We start from the raw sequence: 25,281 nt of genomic DNA, 5'->3' as shown, positions 1-25,281 counted from the left end.
TGACTGCTGGTACTTACTGAGTGTTTGAGAAGACAAAAGAGTTTGGCTGGGCTCAGGGGAAAGGGGGACAGGTAAAAGAGAGGGTGGGGGGCAGCTGCTGGCTGGCTCGCTTCTTCGGCTTCAGAGCGGCACACACTCGGAGCTGTTGTTGCTTGAGGAAAGAAATCGCCATAATCCAGAGGGAGCTGCTCCTTCCTCTTCTTCTGTGGGCCCCCCCTGTCCTGCTGGGACGTCTTGCAGTGCCAGCCACCGCTGCGGAGCTTCTGATACACCTCATCCACCGGCCTGGGATCTCTGCTCATCCCTGCCGTTCCAGCTGGGTGTTCCTCAGAGCCCTGCAGGAGCACTGGGACTGACTGCCCGAGGGGCTTGTGGAGCAAAGCCTCTCCAGGCCAGGTCCATTGGTCTGACCCAGAATGGCACGCCTTTCCCAGAGAGAGAGGTCCCGCAAGAGACAGCCTTCCGGGGGTGTCTGGTGGTCCCTGGCCACCGGGTAACTTCAGCAAGGGGCAGCCTGTGCCTGCAAGTGAGTTCAGCTCAGTGAGTTCAGCTCAGTGATTTCAGCTCTGCTTGCAAGGTTATCCCAGGCCGACTCAGAGACAGACAGGAGTATCGTGTAGCAATTCCACAGGCAGCCTTTACTGTCCAGCAGCTCTGCAAAAGGTAGCCAGGGACCCCATCTTGGCCGAGAAAGCTGTCACAGGGTCTCTGGTTCTGTTTTGTTGTTATTGCTTGTCAGTTGTTGTTGTTTGTGAGCCTTGTTATACATACTAGTAAAGAACTGTTATTCCTATCCCCGTATCTTTGCCTGAGAGCCCCTTAATTTCAAAATTTTAATAATTCAGAGAAAGGGAGTTTGTGTTTTTTATTCCAAGGGAGGCTCCTGCCTTCCCTAGTGGGCACCTGTCTTTCAAACCAAGACAAGTACATAAGGTGCTTTTCCAGCTGATTTAAATCTGTCATGGGGGTAACAAACGCTCATACCTGAAAGGAGCTTGTTTGGCATGGATGGAGTTTTCAGGATTGAGTAAGCTTGCCATCATGTAGCCTTTCTCGGATTTGCTTCAGAACCTTCCTCCTAGCTCATGTCAGAAAAGGCTCAGATGTTCCTTTGGAGCCTTGCCAGAGAGGGTAGAGGCTGATGTGAGGGAATCAGCTTTCCAGCCTACTGCCTTTTTTCCTGGATGAGCAATTTATCTCAAAGCTCTCCACCTCCTCTGAACACCTCTCACCCACGTGGGCAGCATTCCCTGAGAGAACAGCTCAGTTTTCCTGATGAGTTTGCAAAGTGCTTGGCTCTGTGCTCCAGCTGGTCCAGCCACGGCTTAGCACTCAGGAGCTTCTAGGAAAAGCATAGAGACAGGGCGTTGTCTAAGTGGGCCAAAACAGAGTCAGGGGATGGGTCCCATAGATCCCACAAAGCAACCAGAGGAGCCAAGTTTTGTATCCAACTAAGACTAAGGAGGAAGTTCGGTCAGAAGTTAAGGCCATGTTCAGAAGACAAGGCAAGAGCCTGGACAGAAGAGAGGAACTCAAGGAAACTGTAAAGGAAAGACTGCCTTGTAAGAACCCAGTGAGTAAAGGCTGGACTTGTTTTCAAAAACTTTATTCTGCCTTACAATGTAATTTAGAGAGTTGTGTTGTCAGTTTTAACTCCTTTTCTGTTCTAACAAAACAGCCTTGGACAGCAGTGTGATAAAAGGTGGAGAACAGAAGCAGTCAGTTCAGCTCAGTACCCTGGGTGACTCATCCCAGCAGAGACAGCAACCCTGCCAGCTCAGGGATGCCAGTCCGTACCTCCCTCTGCTCTCAAACCCTAAGGCTGCCCCTAAGACAGTCAGACTCTCAGATCAGGGAATGAATGCTCACATCTGACTTCCAGATTGTTCAACTGGTCCTTCTTTATTCAGCCAAACACATCAAGTTTCAAACCAGTGTAGAATTTTCTTGACTCACAGTTGTGACAGGAGTGGAGACTGTAAGTTTCAAAGTTGGTTCCCAATGTTCCTTTCCCATAGCGGCACATGAGTACAGGAAAATCAGCCTTGTGCAAATTGTTATCTGAGAATCTGACAAATGCAATTTGATCACACAGTGATAGCTGAATGCTATCTCAGGTCACAACAGAGGGGCCTTTTGATAGTGTCACTGAACTTTTTCTCTGTAGCTTTGTCTCACAAACCAAGGCATTGTGGCTTCAGCTCCCTGCTGCTGTGCCACAGCACTGAGACTTGAGCATCCTCAGCACTGAGAGAAGAAACCAGGGCTGGCAGATACACACCTAGAACTGCTGCAGGTGAGTCCAGCAAATGACATATATGAAGTCTGTGTATTCTGGTCAGTGATAAAACAGTACAGGTTTGTTTTTTTGTTTTGTTTTTTTAACTGGCTCATGCATTTGGTTTCTCTGACTGAGGGCAATATGTATGTGAGAACTACACTTCCAGGAGCTAGCAGAATTTTCCCCCAGATGGAAGTTCCTTCCATTGGTCAGTAACTGGGGCAGAGACAGATATTAATCATGCAGGAACAGGAGGAAGTTTCCTTGCTGAGAAGATTCCTTCAAACCCTTCAGGGCAGAAGCCACCAGCTTCACCTCTGACCTCTCTAACCTTTATCAAATTTTCCCATCTGTGGCTGTTGCCTACAGAGCCATTTTCAAGTTTCTCTTCAATTTGTTTTTTCCCCAAAAATTATACTAACAAACTTAATAAATTTGAAATTATCAGTAAGCTTTAAGACTTTGGGAGATTAGTGTTTTGCTAAAATATCACTGAATACGTGTTAAAAGATATTCTGCAAACTTTTCAGAAACCTAGCTGGTTTAATTATGAAAAAATTACATTTAACCAACGCTTATATAAATCTGCAGACTCTGGACTACTTGTATCTGATAGAGATTTACAAATAAGCTACAATCAATGCACATGCCATTCTTTGTAGCTACAGATTGAAATTGTCTAAGAATGTGAAATTAACTGAAAAAGCAGCACTTCTGTGGGTAATATTCAAGAAAAAAATTAGCACTTTCCTCAGCTGAAGTCTGCATGATTTGTCAATTATCTGTCTTAGCTCTGGATGTGAAATCAGTCACTTAAAAACCGAGTGACAGGTGACAGATTGTTCTTAGCAGACACAACCCCTAGTTACTAAGGAGCTGATAGTTACTGCAGCTTAAATAAAAACAGGTGCTTAAATTCTACTCCTCTGAATACACAGCAGCTCTACATTTTTTTTGAGAAAGACCTAATAAATGAAATGGTGTGGGTTTGGGGACCATTCCATGATTTAACTTAAAAATAAGAGTGTAATGCATGAGATTCTTCTTAGGGATTGGTCTTTTACCACAACTTGTCTGAGCAGATAATTATGTCAGTTACAGATAAGATTTTAAAGAGATCTCTAATATGTTCCAAATCTGAGACTTGCCTGTAGTTAAGTTGGGAAAAAAAATCCAGAACTTGATGAACAGCACTAATGAGCAGCATTAGTTTTTTAGTACTCATGACGAGCATTTGAAAAAGATGGGGGATTTAAGCCAACTGCTGTATTGCAATGATCATCTTGAGTGATGACTTTAAAGACAAACAAATGTAAAAAGGAAACCATAAACTAAGGGAATGCACTTACTGCTCCCAAGCACAAGAATGAGATGAGAATCAGAGGGAACACCATTATTCAGAATTATACTGTCAGAAGCCCAAGTAAGTGCTCTGAAGGACCATTCATCACAATAAGCTCACCTGAGAAATGGCCCCTTTCTGAAGCACAGGATTTGGTGATGGTTGTTGTTGAATACTCTGCCAACACAGACTTTCCCAGGACGGAAGAATAACTCACCAGCCACCTCTGGCTGGTGTTAGACTAATTTAGCTTGAGCAGACGAGAAAAAACAATCTATCAGACATCAATTACCTAAGAATTTTAAACAGATTTTAAGTAAGGCAATTAATCACGTGTTTAGCTGCTGCTCTTGTTCCTGCAGAGGTACTGAGAAGGCACAAGTCACACATGCTGGGGAAACAGAACTATCAGTGTGGAAATATGTATGGGAAAATAAAACCACCAGTATAAAGGAAAAAACCCTTCTGCATAATTCAGTGGCCCCTGAACAGATGCCTGTGCTCAGGAGGTCTAAAACTCAATTTAGGGAGGAGGTAGTTGTCTCACTGGTGAGGGCAACAGCACTGAGCCCTACCCTAGGGAGACTCCACAAGGCTTCTCCAGCCTCACCACTTGGCACATGGAGGGGGATGGCAACAGCTGAGTGCGGAGAGTGCACACAGACCTCCCGTGTCCATCTGGGAACAGTTCCCCCAGCAAGCCAAAGTGCTCCAGTTCTCCTACTATTTCCCAAAACCTCAGAGCTCAGCTTCTGCACTACACACGCTCTCCCCCTCCCTCCAAATTCTGATGGCTGTCCTGCATCAGGTACTCTCTAGAGTTAATGACTTTAGCCCAGCACCCAATGCTTTAGGCAGGAAACCAGGATCCTCCAAAATGAAAATATGACAGAAGGTTGTAGCCCTCGGTAGCCAGTCACCAACAGACTGATTCAGCCTTCAGCCAGGTCACAGTGAGGCATCAGGAAAAGAGCAAAAATATTGGATACAAAACCACCAAGCAACAAGGTATGTGGTATTTTTAATCTCTGCTGCTTCTCAGAAAGCAGCAGAAACCACACCAGGTAGGGAAATATTTATATGCTAAATTAACACTCTCAGTGTGCAAGACATGAAGTCATTCCTGTCACAAACAAGAAAAACCTTGAATTCTTGCCAGGGAATCTGGACACCACAGCAGGACACCTGAGGTGCCTGCAAATGTGGAACAACTGTTTGGAAATAATATGTTGTGCTTGACTTTGAACTCTCAAATCTCATCCTTGCAGACTGCTTGTTTCTTGTGAGATCCTTCTGAAACCACGCACACTTTTTTTCCTTTACCCTTTGCCAAAGGTGTGTTACTTTGTGTAGGAGATCCTGCCCTAGCAGACTGAAACCAGCCTTTGTAGCATGATGAAATAACATACCCTGACTTCTCTGAATGTATTTTGGATGGCGGCTGTCTTAGGAATACACTGTAACTTCCAGTGGAACAAAACACCTTGCATCTGGCTGGGTACTAGCAGACAGTCATGTCAACAGGCAATGTGGGGTGGGGATAAGCCAGTGAAATCTACTTTAAACTTGATTACAAAACTAAAATAAAACCCACAAACTCCTTGCCCTCTCCCACCTACTAAAGATAAAAAAGAAAACAACCCAACAAGATATAATGAGATCTGCCTGGTACATCATAATTTTTTGAAGTTGGTACATTGCATGGCTTCTGAACATCCTCTCCAGTTATCTGGTTTGAGTGTCTACTTTGATATGCTCGGGTCCTTGAATGTGACTCCCCTCTCCCTGTACACTGCTAATTACACATCCACTTGAACAGCACACTGCATGCAGAACACATCACCAAAGTGGCTCCTGGCACACCATCTCTTTCCTCTCTTACCCTTCAGTTCAGTGATGTCACTGTGTTATATCACTTTCCCTTCTCTGGCTTTTAGCCTAATCTTGGCAAAAATGCAAGAGCCCCAGTGAGTCATGCAAAAATTTAATTTATCTAGTGTTGAATATATAGGGAAAAGTGTAAGGACAGGAGAAGCACACCACGATAACTCCTCAGAATACCCTTGCGGCCTCCAGTGACTTGTGCTGAGGGAGTTCTTATGTTTGAGAGGGTGCCTGAGCATTTAATAATCTTCAATATATTTATTTTTTTTCCCCCATGAATTTTCTAATTTTGTTGTGCTGTTTAAACAGCTTATTTCTAAATAAATTTCATACTTGTGCAACTCTTTTCAGTTTGTTATGAATTCTCAGAAACCACGTCCCAGAAGAAACAATTACCATACAAATACATTATTAGCTCTAGTCTTCAGTTTTCCCTCAGGAATTAATAAAGATTAAGCCTGACACATTCATATGACAGACGTGGAACACGAGGCACAGAGTTCATAATAACCATCCTCCACACTCTTCGTGATAGAAACCTCAGGGCAGCTACTGTTTTGAAAAATGAAGATGTGAAAATGGGAGGGGAAGTTTTGAAATAAAGTTAGATTAACATGTGAGGAATGAAACAGGGCCAAAGGAAAGTAGCTCTGAGACAAGAAAGGAGTCCCTTTCACACTCTTGTGCCTATGACCCTGTGGTTACAAGGTCACCATTCAAATTTGTGTCAGAAGCAGTTTATATCTCCCAATGTCTTCAGTTTCAAAAAAAACCCCCAAGTTCTGCAACATACAGAACTGCAAATTAAGAAAAAAAGACAAAACATGCAGAAATAAATAGTGCCATCATCTGCTTGAAGTGGATTACAGTGACATACAGGAAAACTTAAGTGTCTGTTAATATTTGCCACTAATATATTTAAGGCATGCTTTATAGACAAAGTAATTTACATTATATGAAAAAAAATTGATTATTTAAGAAAAACGGCTCTATTTTTAGTCAGAAGCATCCTTTAGTCCAATTTATACTAGTAAGTCAGGAAATTTTAAATCTAGCTCTATATCCGACAGTATAGCTGCAATTATAACCCTTATGTTTTATATAAGCTGCCTTTTTTAATAAAAAAGCCTCTTCCTATTTGAATCAAGTGCCTAAATAAAGAGATTAAAAGATCTGGCAGAAAAAAATAAAGCTATTAGAAGTCTGCCCTTATTTCCTTGGCTTTCAGAGGAGTACACTGAATTAAAATCTCTTATGTGTCGCAGATGAAAAGATCGTTTGTACCAACAGTTAGGAATAAGGCAAAGCCAACCCACAGAAACAATCAGCAAAGCCAACCCAGAATAAAACTGTCATGCAGTTGAAAGTTAATTTGCATTAACATTAATGCTTAGGGGGGGAAAAAGGGTTTTTTTAAAATTCAATCGCATGAACGTGGTTGCTGACTGCCTTGGCAACAAGCAGCCAAGCGCACTCCTCGTGCCTGCCCTGACCTCATATGGGTTACTCTGACATAACCTACACCAGAGTATCTCTGCAGCCATCATAATAACCATTTACCCCCATCACAGAATCATAGAGTACCTTGGGTTGGAAGGGACTACTAAAGATCATCTAATCCAACGCCTCCTGTAATGAGCAGGAGCATCTTCAATTAGGTCAGGTTGTTCAGAGCCCCATCCAGTCTGAACTTGAATGTTTTCAGGGATAGGGCATCTCTGGGCAACTTGTTCCAGTGCCTCACCACTCTCATAGGGAATCATTTCTTCCTAATATCCAATCTAAATCTACCCTCTTTCAATCTAAAGTCATCACTCCTTGTCCTATCACAACAGATCCTGCCAGAAGGTTCCCCTCCAGTTCTCTTGCAGGCTCTTTAGGTACTGGAAGGCAGCTATAAGATGTACCCAGAGCCTCTTGTCCAGGCTGAAAAACCCCAGCTCCATTAGGGTGTCTCCAGAGAGATGCTCCAGCCTTCTAAGCATCTTTGTGGGCCTTCTTTAGGCTCACTCCAACAGATCATGCCTTTCCTGTGCTGAGGACCCCAGAGCTGGATGCAGCACTGCAGCTGGGGTGCGACGAGAGCAGAGTACATTAGAATTCAACATGCTGGTCACTCTTCTTTTGACACAGTCCAGGATGCAGTTGGCTTTCTGGGCTGCAAGGGCAGTTCAGAAATACGTAACTCCAGAACACATTATTCCTACACACTTGCGTTCAATAACATAATGTTCTCCCCTGGAAGGACAAACACCTTCAAGGCTACTGATGACATGAGTGGAATAATCATCCTCTTCATGACTTCTGGCAGTTCTAAGTACCTCTTGCTCTCATGGCTTACAAAATGGCACATGGTTGCAACAAGCAATTGCTTCACTGCTATTTAAGTAGCTTCAGGGTGACCATGAAGACAAAGCCCTGCTGGACATCTCCAAAATTTGCCTTAAGGTGTGCCTCAGCTACTAGCCCAGGAACCCAATGGTCTGCTACCTTCCAAACATCTTCAACACAGCAACTTCTTGAGGCATTTGATGTAAATCAGCACAGCTCTCAAAAAAACAGCCTGTTTGTTGTACATCATGGCCAGGAAGCAGCTTTTTGTGTAGTGCTAACTTTCAGCTGCATCAGGTGGCAGAGCTGTGATACACAGAAGGCAGGATTATACAGCAAAGAGGAGGAAGGCCTGGACCACCTCTGGTGTCAGCAGCCCATCTTGGAACAGTTTAAGCTGATACCTATGGATATGAACAGGCAGAGCAGCCTCCATTTGACAGCAACAACTGCTACAGACAGACCAGGAGAGTTTTTGCAAATGTCCTGGGCAGAGCATACAGCTCTTGGGAGATGCTGAATTCACCAGGAATTTTAGCTATCTGTTTATGGTGGCCATCAACCTAAAGGGGTTGTCATCCACACCATCTAATAAATGTATTTCTATATCTTAGGACAGGTTGTCATGGCTTTTGCTTGCTTTTACACAATGCCTACAGTAATAATAGTAATAATAGTAATAATAATAATAATAATAATAATAATAATAATAATAATAATAATAATAATAATAATAATAGTAAAAATAAACAGCCTATAGTATAGGAATAACTTACATGGCCAAGAGGTGCTAAAGGCAGGAAATTCCACCCTTGTGTAATGGTTTCCTCCTTCTAGGGAGTTCACCCCAAAATGGTGCCAGAAGTGACGAGATCCATGTATGTAGGGACCAGACCCCTCAGTGAAGTCTTCTGATGAAGGAAATAGAGACTGGAGAAGTCAGTGAGCCAGGTTCCTGTCTGCACTGTTGTGACATGAGCACTCTCTGTCTGCTGCTCCATGTCCTGTACACAGCGGTCTCTTTCCTGCTGGTGGACTGATGAGAGTTTTGCCTGGCCTAACCTTTGAACACAGAGGTGAAGGGTGACAGAACAAAGATGCTGTCAAAGACCAATCCAAACCATTGACCAGCTGTCGATTTTGGGAGGGAGAGGCATACGGCTAAGGATGCCACACTTTATTGATCAGTGCTAGCAAGAACTGCATAAAGAGAGGAAAAGTTCCAACAGCTGAGAGCAGGTGGCAAACAGCACACTATGATGGCTAGAACTGACCATGCACAGGCAGGTCTGCCAAGGGTCTCCACCTGCAGTCAATGCCATTAAGGAAACAAGAATGTTTAGATACATCAGTTGTGTCCTTTAGGGTCAGAAATTCAAGGCAGCAGTTCCAAACTTGCATACACAAGATGCCTGGCTTCCAGAAACAGCACGGTATCCCTGTTAGTGGAGGAAGGCATGCACCCAGGGGCTTTTGCTATACCACTTTCCCTGTACGCACACTGGCAGGATACAGTGGAAGATGCTCTGGGATGTGCCTCTGCTGGGCCAGATGTACCAAGGCATTAAATAAAAGTCGGTCCAGCTCTTGCAGCAAGTCACACTGGCAAAGCAGTGGTCATGTTCCAGCAGCTCTCATGTTCCCTGTGCAATCACCCTTCAAAAGTACCACATGCCCACACAGCCTCAACCTCCTTTATCAACTTAGAGGCTAAAACCTGCATTCCAGTGAGCTAGCAGTCGCTACCCTCATTTTTATTTGAACCCAGGATGTGAAGAGAAGACTCTAGTCCCAGAGCCTTCAGAGCACATGAGGGTAAAGGCAGCAGAAGTATGAGGCCCCTACTTCAAGAGCCCTGCTCTCTTCAAGTGTGGAGGTCATCACCCTGTGCCCTCTGCACACCCCAGCATCCACCTGAGATGCCAGGGACACGAGGGAAAGAGGGCTGCATGCTTCAAGCTATCCCAAGTGTCACTCTTCTCTTAAGCTAAGCAGGCTCCAGCTCCAGCATCTTCACTCGTCTGAAGCACCGACAAGCATCCCTGTGCACTTCTAACTCCACAAAGGGTAATAGTAATTAACTTGCTTCTGAAGGACAGGAAACAGAGCTGTGAGGTGCAGCAGAAAAGCAGAGTAATAGCCAAGTAAGAAGGAGAGGGGGGAAAAAATTAGAATGGTATTGTTTATTGCAGTGTAATTTATATGATCTGGGTATTTGGGAAAAGGATAAATGACACAAAGGCATTTGGCAAAAAGACACAAAGACAAAATGACAAAAAAAACCTTGTGTAAAATGTACTTCTCCTTAGTCTGTTCTTGACTATTAGACAGAAGAGGCTCGATTTGTGTACTTTGCTCTCCACCATCTTAATTCTTCTGAAGCAAAAAAGATCCTTCCATTCTTTTCCTTCAAAATATGAGCTGCTGCAGACCAGGCCACCTCATTAGCAGTAAAAGCAGTGTCTTTTTTTCACCACTGTGCCCTTCTTAATCTCAGAGATGTCAGCATTCTCTTGGGATTCCTTGCTACATTCCTCGGTATTTGTCACTGCTTAATTTTTAAACCAAATGAAATAAATTTGGACATTACAAGCTCTTATACATAATATACAAGGGCATATTATGTCAATAATTTTTGGTTTTGCATCATATAGTAAATGTCCAATGTTTGCATCACTACATACATAATACACATTAACTTTAAAAAGGCCAAACTATTTACAGTTCCAGGGACCCCAACTGATCTTTTTAAAATGGATAGCAAGTGTGTATTCCATAGCAAATCAGTGTATTCCATGAATTTAGAGCTCTGCCTGCAATTTTTACAAAGATGACAAAACAGTGATATATTGGACTGTTGGGAAGGATTGAGATTTGTTTCTAACCCATGAGAGATTGAAAATAGCTCATGCAAATGTGCAGTAGCACTTCTCAGCTAGTGACACATGAAAATCTGAAAATCAATTGCGTGAAAGTACACTGTTCGCAAAATCCCACAAACACAGGAAAAAAAAAAGTAGTAACAGAAAATTCAAATGGACATAAATTTCAGTGTGTAAAAAAGACCATTTTACTTAACATAGAATTAAAAGAAATCCAAACATGTAATAATATTTGACAAGGTCTTAAGACATCTCATACCTCCTAAGTCAGGACTGATGTACCACTATTTTTTAGATCAAAGAGCAGTATTACACATCTGTCGTCCTTGTTATACTTCATTGCTAAGATGGAAAAGATCCTAAATTGAACATGCCCTGTAATTCGCTAGCTAGCAAGAGAGAGCCTTGTTTTCTTGTGGCAAAATGTACTTTTACAGTATCCTGGGGAACTGTACCTCTGTCCTAAGCCACTTGGCACTTTGGCCGTTTCTCGTCCTTACTGCAGGTACAGTGACACACCTATGGGGTCACTTCCAGCACGCCAAGTGCTTTAGCACAGGCCGTAGCCCGGCTGAACCCACCGGGGTTGCGCCTGAAGCTGCTCCGCATGGCCTCACAAGACGCCATTTTCCAGCGCACTTTCGAATCAATTCTTTCTCCGCCTCCTGCTTCCCGCTGCCACCCGGGAACTTTTCGCCTAGCTGCACACGTCGTCTTTTCCCGGTCCCACTCCAGCACCCTGGGGTGCTCCCCCTAACAATCGGCTCTCGCCCATCTGCGGTGGGAGACATACATCCCCACATCCTTCAGGCTGGCCACGGTCCGCGAAGGATGCCATAACCTCCTTCCCCCACGAGGTGCTACCCACTGAGCGCGTTTGCATCTCCCAGCCCCGTTGCTTCTCTTTTAGCTTTAAACAGCTCGTCTCAGCCCCACGCGGCAGGGCCTCTCTCTCGGGACCTATGGCCCCGGGGACGCGAACCCTGCGGGAGCCGCGCCACTTCCCGGGGCCGCCCTCAGCCGCTGCCCTCAGCCCCGCCCGGCCCAGGCGCGCGCCCGCGCCTGAGAGCGGGCGGGCGGCGCGAGGCGGGGGCGGGGCGGGGCGAGCGCCGGCGCCCCGCCCTCCCGGCCGCGTGCCCGCGCGCGCGCGCCCCCCACGCCGTGACCCATTTCGCCGAACAAAGGATTTGCGCTCGAATCTCGCTCAGCGCCGGGACCTAAAATGGCGCCGGCGCGCCCGCCCCCGCCCTTTCCGCGGGCGCCATAGAGACGGGGCGGGCGGAGCGGCCTCTCCTCGCCGCCGCTCTGTACGCGGGCGCAGGCCCGGCTCGCTGGTGTGGGCGGGGAGGTGCTGCCGCGGCATGGCGGGCGAGGGCGACTCTGAGCCGGGGAAGGTAATGGAGGACGAGGGGGGAGCGGCGAGGGGTGAGGAGGAGAATGAGGATGATGATAAGAAGGAGGAGGATGAGGAGGATGAGGAGGAGCTGCGCGGCACACGGCCTGGCCGCGGCAGCCCCGCGCTGGGGACACGGGAGGTCATTGCAGTGACCGTCCCCCACACCGCTCCGCCTCGCTGTTTCACCGCCCGAGGAAATAATTAGGGAACAATACACGGAAACCCACGGCAGAGCTGAGGCTCTGCAGGGCCAGGTGGGTGGGGCGGGGGTTTGTGTCCCCCCCGGGCCCCTCCGTGAGACTTTCTCTTGGTGGGCGAAACTCCGTGGTGAGACTGGAGAATTCTTGAGGCCGGTGGTGGGACACATAACAAATGATGCCCAGCCTGGCAACAGGTGAGACGCTATTTTAAAAGGATGCATCACGCTGCATGGATGTAGCAGGGGTACCTTCTTAGCCAACAACAGCAACATATCAAGTGACTTCTTCCACACGAGAGCACTTGGAATGACTCATTAGGAGATACGACCAACATAGACTGCATCCTTTCTGTCTCGCTTGTACACAGGGACAGCTGATGGCTGTCCCTAGGGAACATGGATAAAACTGACCATGGGGATTTCCATGCTTGCCATCCCCATTACCACAGTGACACAATGACTGGTCTCACAGAGTTGCCAGCCCTCCACAAGCAGTTGTTCACTGTAGTACTCCATCTTCAAAATCTGCTTTGACCAAATGGAATACCTTCACAACAAAATAAAGCAATCACCTTTGATGAATTTTATAAAGTTGCACACATGGTTCTTCATGCTCTAATGATTTAAGCACAATAGAACTAAATGTGTTCTCACACTGTCCCTGACCAAAGGTTTGAAAGCAGAACAATGTGCAAGTGTTACTGAGGGGCAGCCACCTTGACCCTGACCCAGGTGCCCAGCCCCCACCTGGACATAGGGTTAGGTCATAGATTAGTGGTTTGTAAATGTTTTTATTCAGTATTCAGTATAAGGTTCTCTAGTACATGCTCATTCTCTAGTAACTTAATTTCTTTCAAGGGTATTTGCTGTTTCGGGCACTAAAATTACATGGTATGGCTAACTGCATACTTGACTGTAACCTTCCTCGTTTGTTATGATGTAGCAAAAATACCAGATTCTTAAGGGTCTTCTCCCTTCCTTTTTTGGGGAATGTAAAGATAAAAAGTGAAGTAGTTATTTTTTAATATTCAGTAGAAAGGATGGATCAACAGTTTTGTGCAAAACTCTATTATGTAAATTAATAGTTAACTCTTCCAGAAACATCCCTGATATATCTGTGTTTGTTCACTTTTGGTCAGCTATAACCCTGGAGGCAGTAAGTTCTCAACTGGTTATACTTGACTACTAAGATAAAAAGCCAGTTTTACAGTGGAGTTGGCATCATAGACTTCTACAGAAGTGATTTTTTAAATTAATGGTTGGTTTTGTTTTTTTATTTTGTCTTACAGTCCTTTAAACTCCTGGGATTTCTTGATGTTCAGAATGTCCCATGTGCACGAGAATCAGTGCTCTATGGTTCCCTGGGGTCTTTAGTTATGGGTCTTGGACATTTTTTAGCAACTAGTAAGTACTTACTCCTTTTGGGTTTTATATATCTATTTGCAAGAAAAAAAATAACTTCTATTTGCTGTTGGGTATTATTAATAATGAGAAGTCATACAAGTTGTTTTCTCTAACTTTCATAAGATTTTTTGCTTTTTTTTTTTCAGGTAGAGTTAGAAGATCTTGTGATGTTGCAGTTGGTGGCTTTATTTGCACAATGTTAGGATACTGGTATGTAAAATGCTCCTTCAATTTTGACAGGCCTGTGTTGGCTGAATTGTACAACATGATCCCTGTGTTTCAGTTTTCTGAAACAGTGTTTCATGTTGGCTTTGAAACCACCTTAAAAAGCCTACCTAGCAAAGCGTCTTCTTGCTTCTCCCCAAAATACTTACTGTCTTTAAAGGAAAACATTTCAATGTGTTTGAATGTTTATATTTTAAATACTTTGTATTGTTTCTTGAATCCTAAGCAATCAATCTCCCCCCCACTTATTTCCATTTTTCTTAATTCTTTTTCCCTTTACATATCCCATTCTCGTGTCTTAATTCCAAAACCAGCATGCTGAATTTTCCTAGCATTATCACATGTGGTTGTAACTTGTCAGCTGCCTGAATGACTCTGTTTTGATACTGCCACTCATATAAAACAGAGAATTGTGTTTTCTTTTTATCCCCTCCTCTAGGTTTTACTGCAGGTACAACCTGGCCCAGCAAAGGATCCGGCAAAGAATGCTTAAAGAAGGAATGAAAAACAGAGTTTTATTTGAAGGCAGTTATCTTGATCCAGAAAAGGAACAAACGGGCAGTGAAAGAGGCGATTCATAGGTTGCTCTGGAGGAGTTGTGGTTTAATACATCTTTGGGAAAAGGCAGTCCATAAACAAGTCAGTCTACACTGCAAGCCTGTGAGGTGTCTAAAGCTGGTAAATAGTGGTTATCCTAGCAAATCTGAGCAGGAAATTCATAGTGAATCTGTTAAATCTGCACAAGACTTGCTTTGTTTCATGTATGTATGTATGTATGTATGTGACTGCACACATTTAGAATGATGTTAAACATCTGGGAGCTCATGTGTTCTCTTGCAGGGTCTCAGAGGATTAGTGAGACAGTGATTTGGGAGTGCTTTAACTTCCATTATAAACAGAGTGTGGTTTGTTTTAGCAAAGTTGTAATTACATCTCATTTAAATGAAGGAAAATATTTCCATCACCTGTTGATGTGCATCAACAAATGTATCCTTCAGGGCTATTATTAACACTGCTGTTTGTAAAACAGGAATATTTAAACAATAGAAGAAGGCTTTGCTTGTGCAAGATGGGTTATATCAACAGCCTTTGTAAGATTTCAGCTGCAGGATAACCAGATAATTTACACACACTGTGAAGCTGAAGGATTTCCATCTTTGTTCTGTCTGTTTGAAACTATGAATAAAATCACACTTCAGAGTAGTCTAAACTATGTAAGTAAATAATTTTTTACTTCATTAAAAATCGTGCTATTTAAGACACTCCCCTACTATATGTGGAATAATTTACATTATTAGTAAGTAGCAATGTTTGTTTTTTATTGTATTTTTTTCTTTAAAGGCATTCTACTTAACTATTTCACTGTACGTTTTTCAGTTAAAAGCAATATCACTACATAATTTCAAGGAAACCATCTTATTTGGAAATACAGTGTTAGGTCTAATAGCATATTGGTAAAAAGATGAGTGATGACATCACTCACTTGCTTCTGCCTGCATGAGTGACACAATGTTCTCATTTTTTCCTATCATGATTTATGGTCTATTATGCTGTAAGCACTTTCTGATCTAAAGGCATTTCACCAAGCAAAAACAGTCCTTTTTCCCCACCCTGTACTTTGTCTGAGAGAGTTGTTGATCTGTTATTAACTCACATTGGTGCAGGGAGGTTTGGGAATCCATATGTAAACAGCAGCATTGCTCCACTTACTTATTTGGAAATATACTTGAGAGCACTAAATAAATGTGCTATTTACACTGAGAAAATGAAACTTTTACCCTCTGTGGATTAGCCTTTTATAAGAAGAAAACAAACCTGTATACTCTAATTCCTTTTTGCCCCTCTTTTCCTCATGTTTCTTCTGGAGGAAACAAAGATAAATTTTACTGGGGACATTGACTTCAATATTTTTATAAAAAGTCTTCAGAAGAATTAATGCAATGAAATGCTTCAAGTCCTCACCACTAAGTCCAAAGTGAGAAGTTAATTGGTAGCTAATTCAGAAGGGAAAAATGTTTCCCCTGGTTCTGTGTTGGGTGGGGGGCCAAGGGAATGGGAGGCTCCTTCTCCTTGGGGTGGGAGCTGTTGCTTCGTAAAGCCCTTGGAGCAGCAGTGGGAAACTGAGCAAGCCATGAAGCTGGTCTGTAACAAGCTCCTGTTTTAATACATGGTTGAGTTCTTTCCTATCTGACCTAAGAAAAGAAAGTGCAACCTAAGCAGGGGGTCTTTTGGCTGAAAGGTCATAGGTCAGATGGGGGTGTTTAGGCAACAAAAGCACAGGGATGAAAATTTACTCTTTGGCAAAGAGCAGTTGTAGAGAAAGAAGAGAAGGGTTTTTTGTGCTGATGGGAAAGAAGTTAGCATGTGCATAATGGCATCCTTCAAAACACAAACACTGTGACTGCTGAGAAAATAGCAGCAGCGTTAAGATGCTGTGTAAGTCAAAAAAATCTGGGCAAAATTTCAGTGTTCAATCCTCTCTGGTGTTAATTGGTGTTGGTACAAGTTACTGCATTTAAGGATATTAGCCAAATAGCAGCTTAACTACAGTTTTAGCAATAGCTGTGAAATGCTAGATGTATCTGCATTGCGTAGATAAGCCATCTAATACTTCTGCTTCACTGTGCAGAGTGTAAAATGAGCATGCCAGATGTTCACAGAAAAACTGGGGAAGAGACAATGTGCAGGCAGCCTGGCCAGCACATTGGAGCTTCAGTGTTCACTAAAACTTGAGGTGGAATTAACTACAAGTCAAGGCCTTTGTGGAATAGGGCAGGGCAGGGATATAAGATAAGGAAGCAGTGAGCAGGACTCAGTTGTTGTGAAAGGGGGGGTCTGCAACAGCAGATGGAAGAATGCTCTCGGTCAAACAGGCAGGGGGAAAGGTCTGGCATAATTCCTTAAGTGTTGGCTGCAGCTGCTTCTGTGCCAGATATGGAGAGCAAATTGAAAGTGACTGATGGGTTACCCCAATTAAAGAGTGAGAGACAGGATAAAACAAAAAAAAAATCTCACAGCTACTGGTTGTCATAAATTAGGATACATTGACAAGAAAACAAAAATTTCTGTTACTTAAGTAATTGTAACATTTGAAAACAATGACATAACTATTTTTTTTAAAATTAGTGAGTTGTATCCCTATTTATCTGTTACTGCTAATTTCCTAAGTTTCAACTCATGGGTGGAAATATGGAGCACACCTCTGTGTTTTATTACCAAACTTGAAATGTAAAAGTATTGCAGCTAATGACAGATATGATAGTGTTTGCTTTGCTTTGCCTAAATTAAAACTTACCAGACAGTTACTAGGAAGGAAAAGAAATAGTAATTTTGAAGAAGTTTGGTTTTCAGCCCCCTCAGAATAAACCATAAAAAGGGAGAGAATAAAGTATAGCAACTTTGAAACTGTAAGGTGTTAAAACCCCGTTTATTTTACCGACAATAATGTTACTTGGTCACTGAACAGTGACAGACAAGCAGTTAAGTTTTTATCCCTGAAGTTAGTCAAATCCTTCCTTTAAGCAACCTAAACCACCAGCAAAATCAAGAGATGGGTTTATGGCCCCATTGCTCCTCCACTCCTTTCTCTTCCTGTTCCCCACCGTAGCGATACTCTGGGAAAAGGTGTTTGCAGCCTCCTCCAGCAGGAACCCACATTTGGGACCCCAGCAGTGGCCAGAGGCCACTTGTGCAAGGTGCATCCTGCAGGTCCTTCGAGAAGGGAAGTTGCTGTGGAGACTGAAACATTGAGATCTAAGGTTAATTGTCAGCCGCATTCCCAGAGCTGCGTGTGATCAGGTGGCCTCTGCTCTTCGGTGCCTCTCACAGAAGCAAATATCCTTCTTCAGCCATTGACAGATGCAATATGCTCAAAACTCAGAAAACTTTCTGAAGGTGACAGCAGAGGCAATTCTAGTTGCTATCCCAAACTTGTCATTTATCTCTTTACCCAAGCAGAGGTTTCTAGGGAGGTAGTGGGAGATATCACTGCATTTTGCAGGCTTCCAGACTCTCTGTGTGTCACCACCCCCTCCCCCAAGTCCTCAAGTGCTGCAAAGGAAAGGTCATCTGTCACTGAGCCTGGCTTTTTATTTGGGTCTGGAGGAAGTATGTTTGTTATTTTTGGTATAAGCAATCCAGGTAACAATGAAGTACTGTGTGAATTGAGCTGCAATGAGCTCCCAAGCAAAAGATTTTCTCCAGCTTAGCAGACTAATTCCCATACTTCTCTTGTGCCTATCCAGACATTCAGCTCAAGAGCTCAGTACCCATGAAAGTTGTTTGCTTGCTCCATATAACTTTTGAAACAAATATGTTGTTCTTGCCTTGGAAAACTGATCAAAACAAAGTTTTACAGTATATTCAGATGCTCAAGAAGGTGATCCCTTGATTTTTTTTTCCTTGAGTGAAAAGCCAAGAACTAATTCCGTATCAGAAGTGGAACTGAGGTTTAGTTAATGTGACTCAAGGCCTTAGAGCAGGTAACTTTCTTACACTTAAAATTAAAATGTTACATTAAGAACATGCAGCTCCTAAGCCTTCAAATGGTGGTGGAGGAGGAGGCTAATGAGAGGTAGAACCTGGGATGACACAGTTTGAGCAAAACACAGACTTTTGTTCATGGCTAACAGCACCCTGACTAAGGGTAGCTCCCCTCTTTTTCACACAGTCCTTTGGTTTTCTTCTGCTTGAGTTCATAGTTTGCCTGAGAGCCATCCAGCAGGGGGTCTGCCTGTTCCTGTGAGAATAGGTCACAGCATCCTTATGTCTACTTGTTTTCAAGATTAAGAGCAGTTTGTTCTGAGGCTATTTTAATCCTGCCAGCTTCTGTCATCTGTCATGAGCAAGAGTGCGTCAAAACCCTCAGCTCTCCTGAACATGCCAGGAGCCCTCTGGCAGTACCTAAAATGTACCATGGGAGTGGATGATTACCACTGCAGGGACTTTTCTCTTTTAACTGGCCACTAGCTCAAAAAATACCCAGATTGTGGTGATCTATTTAACAGAAACAAAGATTCCTCTTTTTCCTGCTCTGGAGAGAAGGAAGCACATGCTTTGCATATTTTTTAAACTCCTTGTTTATTTTGTCAAATGCGGTAACAAAGAGCAGCAGGTGTGCTCTCAGCCAATGTGAGCTTTCCCCCTAGACAACAGATCCTCATCTCTGCTCTTGGTGGCAAATGGCTTGTGGTAACTCTGGTGCTCCCATGTGCTTTTATCCATGACACATCTTGGCCTTCAATCCTGCATATACATGCATGGCAGGTCTTTGGGGTTTATTTACAAGCTTTACAACTCTGGCTGATATTCATGCTTTCTGTCATCCAGGTCAAGAGTTCCTACCACCTTTACCTTTGCCAGGTGGCCACAGGGAGAGATCTTTCTCCACCATGTCATCACTGTGACACTGCATAGATTCTGTGGAAACAGGATGAGAGATGCACAAAGCCCACCTTCCCATTGCTCTTTGTTATATTACTTAAGCAATTAAAGGGAAACTAATACCCCTCCTTTTGTTCAGGCTCTGGCTGAGAGTGGCAATACCTCTGAAGATGAAAAGCCAATAACAGGTTTGTTATTGGGCTGATACATTACCACAAATGGATGTTGCAGGAGTCCTTCACAGAGCAAATACAAAGCAAAAAAAAAAAAAAAAAAATTCTAACAGCCTGTTCCTCAAAATAAAGGGGGAAATACCCTATTCAAACCCCCAAAAGAAATCTGGAGCTACCAGTGATCGTTACAGGCTGTGCATATAATGCTTTCATCCAGTATTTAAAGCCCTTGAGGGCCGTCCTGAGGCAGCACTGGGAGGCCATGACAGAACTTGCTTGACTTGGTTTCTTAGCCTGATAGTATGCCAGTGTCATATTCTTCCCTGCCTACTGAGACTCCCAGATGAATAAAAAGAGCTCAGCCTTTTCTTCCTAAACCTCACAAGGTCCCGTTGAACCAGTACTGTAGAGGGCTTCTTACCCCCACTAACAAGCACAATGGCCCCTCTCCTTCCCAAAAGCCAGTCAGCATTAATTTCTGCTCCAAAATGTTTCTGTCACCATTCATCCTTCTGCTGGGAACAATATACCTCAGTTTGTACATCTCTGTCACCCACACCTGTGCTCTCAAAGAGACTTATCTCGAGAGCACCTAAGTGGGTCACAGAGTGGTCACCTACCAGATGGCCAGGAAGCCGCTCCCTCGGAGCACTGCTGGGTTCCAGCAGAGCCAGGGATCCCCCGGCACACAAGCGGCACACAGCTCCCCACGCTTCAGGAATGCTGTGAATGCCACAAACCGCAGCTCTGTGCGAAGTCACACACCCCTGGTATGGCACCAAAACGGACAAAATTCGGAGGGGTTCGGATACTGATATAGCAGTAGCACCGTCCGTCTACTGACGGCCTCCTGTGGGATTCATACTAACTGGAATACAGCCACCATTTAAGGAGGAGCCCATGCACTCCCTTCCCCCACCAGCCCTTCAGTTGCTTTCAGCACTGTAATCTTCCCTGGTTTGTTCTGGAACTAGAGAAGGATGCTTGTACTTGGTAAATCACGGACCTTTCAAGGCAGTAAGTACCTATAAAACCAAGATCATTCCTGAAAACTTTTCTTCATTGTCTGCATGAGGATCTGCTGAAAGAAACGGTTGGAGTCTCTGGTTTCCCTTATGCGGGTGTTTCCTTAAAGGAAAAAAATAAAAAGGGACTGGCTGGCTGCCAGGCGGTGGAGGCACATAAATATCCCGGGGCTGTGCCAACGCAGACGCTGAAGCAGCAGCAGCAGCAGCAGCAGCCCCCTCCCAGGAATGTCCGGGAGCTGCTGGGGGGACACTGATTTTCAAGAAGTGTCTCCCTGTCTCCATCACCTTCTCCACCGCCAAGCAGACTGTGGAGATTTCTCAGGGCTGGGCTCAGCGTGCAGCCCTGCGGACCGGAGCACTGGATCACAGTGATTGCTCCCACCTCCTTTTCTTTGGAGGAAGCAGCTCCTATCGCAGCCACGTATGGGAACCAGCCAGTCATCTCGAGCTTTGGTAGCTGGTGCGATGCTTGGTGGGCACTGCTCCACACAGGAGATACTTCTCCTTGTAACAAAGGGGCAGGCAAGTTCATGCAAAACGTGTGATTGATGGAATATCCTGTATCTGGAATCCAAATACCCAGACTGTTACATCTAAATGTTGTGTTTACTGAAGTTTTTTATTGTGTTTCAATACTGAAGTATTGAAACAGTTCTTATTGAACTGTCACAGCTGCTTTCTCCAAGGTCTCTCAGACTAAATAGGGCTAACACACAAGATATTTAATTTGCACAAGTAATTTACAATTAATGTTTCTTTTTGAGGTGCTTGTCTCACTATTCAACAATAGATGTTTCTATGATTCTATAATTATTCTATTCTAATTATTATTATTATTGTTTTTGTTGTTGTTTTATAGGGCAGCTGCTTGCCTAATGGAGTGTCCACTAGAGGCTGGGAAGCAGCTAGCTGACTAGCAGCCCAGCTGAAGAGGATGGGACTTAGAGTGGCTGCCAAGTTGAATGTGGGCCAGGAGAGTGTTCTCTCTGTAAATAAGTCAAACTGCAGTCTGGGCTCCATCAGGAAATATGTGGCCAGTGAATGAAGGGATGCACTTACTCACCAGTACTGACACTGCTGAGCAGTGCATCTAATATTGCTGTTCAGCTTTGGGCTTCTTGCCCAACAAGGATGTTGAAAAAATGTAGAGGCTCCAGTGATGGGCTCCCAAGGTGTCCACGGAGCTCAAGGCCTGCCCTCTGGAGAGACAGTGGAAGGAGTTGGATTTAGTCTGTGGGGTGAACTAATAAGAGCCTAGTATTATCTGCAGGACAGTTACAAAGATGGAGCCAAACATCTGATAGCTGCAGGAGATGTGGCAGGGGCAATGGCCATGAACTCCAGCTTGGGAGCTCCAGGCCAGGCAGAAGGACAGGCCTGGTTTATTGTGAGGGCAGTGCACTGGGCAGCCCAGAAAGGCCATATAATTTTCACCCTTTGCAGGTTTTCAAGTGTCATTTAGACAAAGCCCCAGCTGACCTAAGCATAGGTGCCAGTCCTGCCACAAGTGGGAGTATGGACTCCATGTCCAGAAGCAAATCCCTGTGATTCTGCAGCCTACAGAGAGACAGAGAATCTGCAAAAACCAAGGCAGGAAAAGCCCAGTGCCATGCAGAGGACAGTCTGACTCATTCAAGAGCATCCCTTTTTGCCTTCAGGAATTGTTCTCTCCAATGCAGTGCTCCCAGGCTGTGTGGGAGGCCCCACAGCATCACAGGTGCTCTGGCAGCAGCAGGGAGCACACAGCAGACAAGGTGTGCAGCATGTGGAGCTGCCAGGCTTTGGGTACACAGCTCTGCTGCTCACAACCTGCATGTGATGCTGCTTGTGGACTCACCTCAGGTAGCTCAACTTTTCTGAGTCTTGTCTAGCAGTATGATGTGAGCAAACCCCAAGTGTCACTTCTTTCAGAAAAAGATATTACAAGTAAATACCTCCTTTGAGACTTACTAATTTCTTTCCTCCATCTCTCACTACTTTCTTACTGCAAATACAGAAGTCCTTTTATAATATTTATATATATATATATATATAATATTATATAATTATATACAGTTATATTTATAATATTATAATTTTATAATATAAAGCTTATCTCACCTGCTTGCTCAACAGCCCCCCAAAGCCGCAAGTTCAGCAGAGCCCAAATATAGCTCTAACTTACACATGAGTAGGTTACATGGAAACTGAAAAGAGAGAATCAGACCTTTCCTGCATCTCCCACCTTGTAAACAATCACTGGTATTTTAAGTGCATATTTATGTCCAGGGAGATACTCAGTACCATTCTGGGCCTTTTAATTTTGTAACTGTCCTGGGCATCAGCACCATTTCAGAACTCCCCATGTCTAAGGCAAACAAATCTTTGTTAATACCTGGAGGAAAACCTCCAGAGCACAGTGTGCCAGAAAAGTTATTGCAGGCTAATGTGACATAAATGAAGGCCACACTCAGACTAGAGGACACATACTTGCATTTATATGCCATAGGAGTTATCAGAGGCGTCCTAGTAAGCAGCCATCTGATCCTAGCTAAGAGAGAGTTAACACTGGGACAACGAGTACCCTTTAAATCCTTTTGTGCTAACCAGACAGCAGATCCCCCTCCATCATTAGTGGAAATTGAATGTGCCCTGGGCTACCAAGTTGTAAAAAATTTTTGAGCATGAAAAAGTTTGAGGGAAAAACTGACTTGTCTTACCCATAGCTTTGATTTTAGTAACTTCTAGGACCAAAAGTACTCTGCAGATCAAAGATTGTCTCCTAAACCAGAAGAGGTAACAAAAACTTGCTCTAAAATAACACTTGCGTATCACGTCACCCACAAGTAATTGTATTTCTAGATTTTTTACGCTTGCCTTTGTTTTTTTGCTATTGATGTTGACAACATGTTAAGCATTGAGCATCTTTTTTAAGCTACAGGAAAGTTTTCATAGCAACCAATTAATTGCTGAATCCTCCTGCCACTCCCAGTACTGGCAGAAAGACAAACTAAGGCAAGAGTCACATCCAGAGTAAATGCTGGCCAAGTCCTGATTTCAGCCAGTTCCCAGGGCTGGCTCTGGAGAGGCCTTCTGTGCTGGAGGAGATGCCTGGTGCCTAGCAAAGCAGAGGAGCTGCACAAAACTAACTACTACTCTGACACTGTTTAAAGATAAGGCCTCCTTCCCCTCTCTACCTGCATGGGGGCTTTGTCTGGGATGAGGATGTGCATGAGAGAGGCGCTGCTCTAACTTTGCCACAGCCAATCTGCCACCTGCGTTACAAAGATGCCCTTCCGAGTTTCTGCCTTCTCCTCAGCAGCTTTTTCTGACACCCTGGAGTTTTCCCCATCTTCCACAGTGCTTTGGACCAAGTTGTCTCCAGCTGTACTTACTCTTTGTAAGTAACTCTAGTTCACAAAGCGTGTGCTTCTTTGCTTGGGAGAGCCCAGCCCCTGGCAGTTAACATCTGCAGAAGTGTCAAAATATTTCACGTCTCTGCAACTCAGCTTGATTTCTTGTGGCTTAGTCTGAAGTTGCCCTGCCAGTAAGCACTGGTCTAGTTTTTCAAAAGGTCATGGACAAGGAAACTTCCTAATCTTAAAAGATGACTTCATCACCTATTTCTATTAAAAGCATTGCTTGGAGTGTTGCAAGAAGAAAAAAATTAGTGGCTTACACCATGGGTAAGAATTTTTCTTTTAATGCAAGTGGCTTGGATTGCACAGGGTATTGCCAGAAGACTGATTTAATTAATTTCACTATCAGAAAAAGTGGGGACAATGTCTAAAAACATCCTCACTGATGAGCTGTCCTGCAGTAGGCACTGAAAGGAGCTCGTGTACAGGTGCCACTTACATCAAGCTCCTACACACAGATGGCAGCACTGCTGAGTACTCCCAGTGCAGCAGAGGAAGCAGCCCAGCACACTGATAAGGCAGCTCCTGACAGCAGAGCTGGGTTTGGGGACAGGCACCTCCTAAGCCACCCCAGAACCAAAGCCTGCCCTTGATGTCTCACAGCTGAGTCTGTTCACAAGGCCCTTTCATGAAGGACACCGCCCCTCGCCAAGACCCGGGAGCGCCAGGGAAGCATCTCCATGTACACAGCGTGTATCCTAGCGACTGTTACTAGCAAAGGCAGAAATACAACTGGAGTTTGTTTGGTTGTTATCTGGATGATTCCTCCCGGGACATGCAACACCGTCTTGCCTTGGGCCTGCAGCTAAGCATGCACAGCCCCCTCAAGCAAGGCAGGGTGGCCACTGCCTGCTGCAGGATGAGATGGCAGCAGCTTCATCAGAGAGGGCTGCAAGGAGAGCACCAGCACTGGTACTGCCACAGGCAGCTGCACAAGGCACCATGTGCTGTGGCCCTGTTGTCAGAGAGCCAAACCTGAGGTTACCCACGTTTGTACTGTTAGAAAAAAGCCCCATCTCGGTTAGAAAAAGCCAAACCCAGTTTGCACTCCAAAAGGAAAACCACCTCAAAACATGAACCCAAACCCCAGTGTTGTATGCCACTATCTGTGCCTCTGCCACCAGCAGCACGGCTGCTCTAATCCAGGTACTTTTCTGAATGTAAACAAGCCCCGCAAGAAATCACTCAGTGTGACAGATGGTTCAGCCCTCTTGTTTTGGCAATGTACAGCTGTGCCCTCCTCACCTTTCTGTAGCCACCAGCTAAATTTCATATTGTCCTTTTTAAATGCAAACTGTGGGGTTTTTTTAGTATTGATGACTCTTTAGGTATCTGCTTCTCTATAAAAGCCATTTT

General features: G+C 44.3%; 1 protein-coding gene and 1 long non-coding RNA gene across 2 annotated transcripts; one reads left to right on the top strand and one right to left on the bottom strand.

Moving 5' to 3' along the window:
• The first annotated feature begins 11,884 nt into the window (after nucleotides 1–11,884).
• LOC107201908 (cytochrome c oxidase assembly protein COX20, mitochondrial) lies at nucleotides 11,885–15,215 on the top strand. The gene is made up of 4 exons (XM_015621917.3): nucleotides 11,885–12,114; nucleotides 13,605–13,719; nucleotides 13,866–13,929; nucleotides 14,384–15,215. The coding sequence occupies exons 1-4, from the start codon at nucleotides 12,082–12,084 to the stop codon at nucleotides 14,523–14,525; spliced, it is 354 nt and encodes a 117-aa protein (XP_015477403.1). The 5' UTR covers nucleotides 11,885–12,081; the 3' UTR covers nucleotides 14,526–15,215.
• Nucleotides 15,216–19,004: 3,789 nt separating this feature from the next.
• On the bottom strand, nucleotides 19,005–20,641 carry LOC107201909. The gene is made up of 2 exons (XR_001520476.3): nucleotides 20,120–20,641; nucleotides 19,005–19,362 (listed from the first exon to the last, which is right to left on the bottom strand). It is a non-coding gene; the product is annotated as an uncharacterized LOC107201909 (long non-coding RNA).
• Nucleotides 20,642–25,281: the final 4,640 nt, after the last annotated feature.

The sequence above is a fragment of the Parus major genome, chromosome 3 (genome assembly GCF_001522545.3).
Source record: "Parus major isolate Abel chromosome 3, Parus_major1.1, whole genome shotgun sequence".
Taxonomy (NCBI): domain Eukaryota; kingdom Metazoa; phylum Chordata; class Aves; order Passeriformes; family Paridae; genus Parus; species Parus major.
Note: the sequence above shows the minus strand (reverse complement) of the source record. Positions and strands in the feature narration are given on the sequence as shown.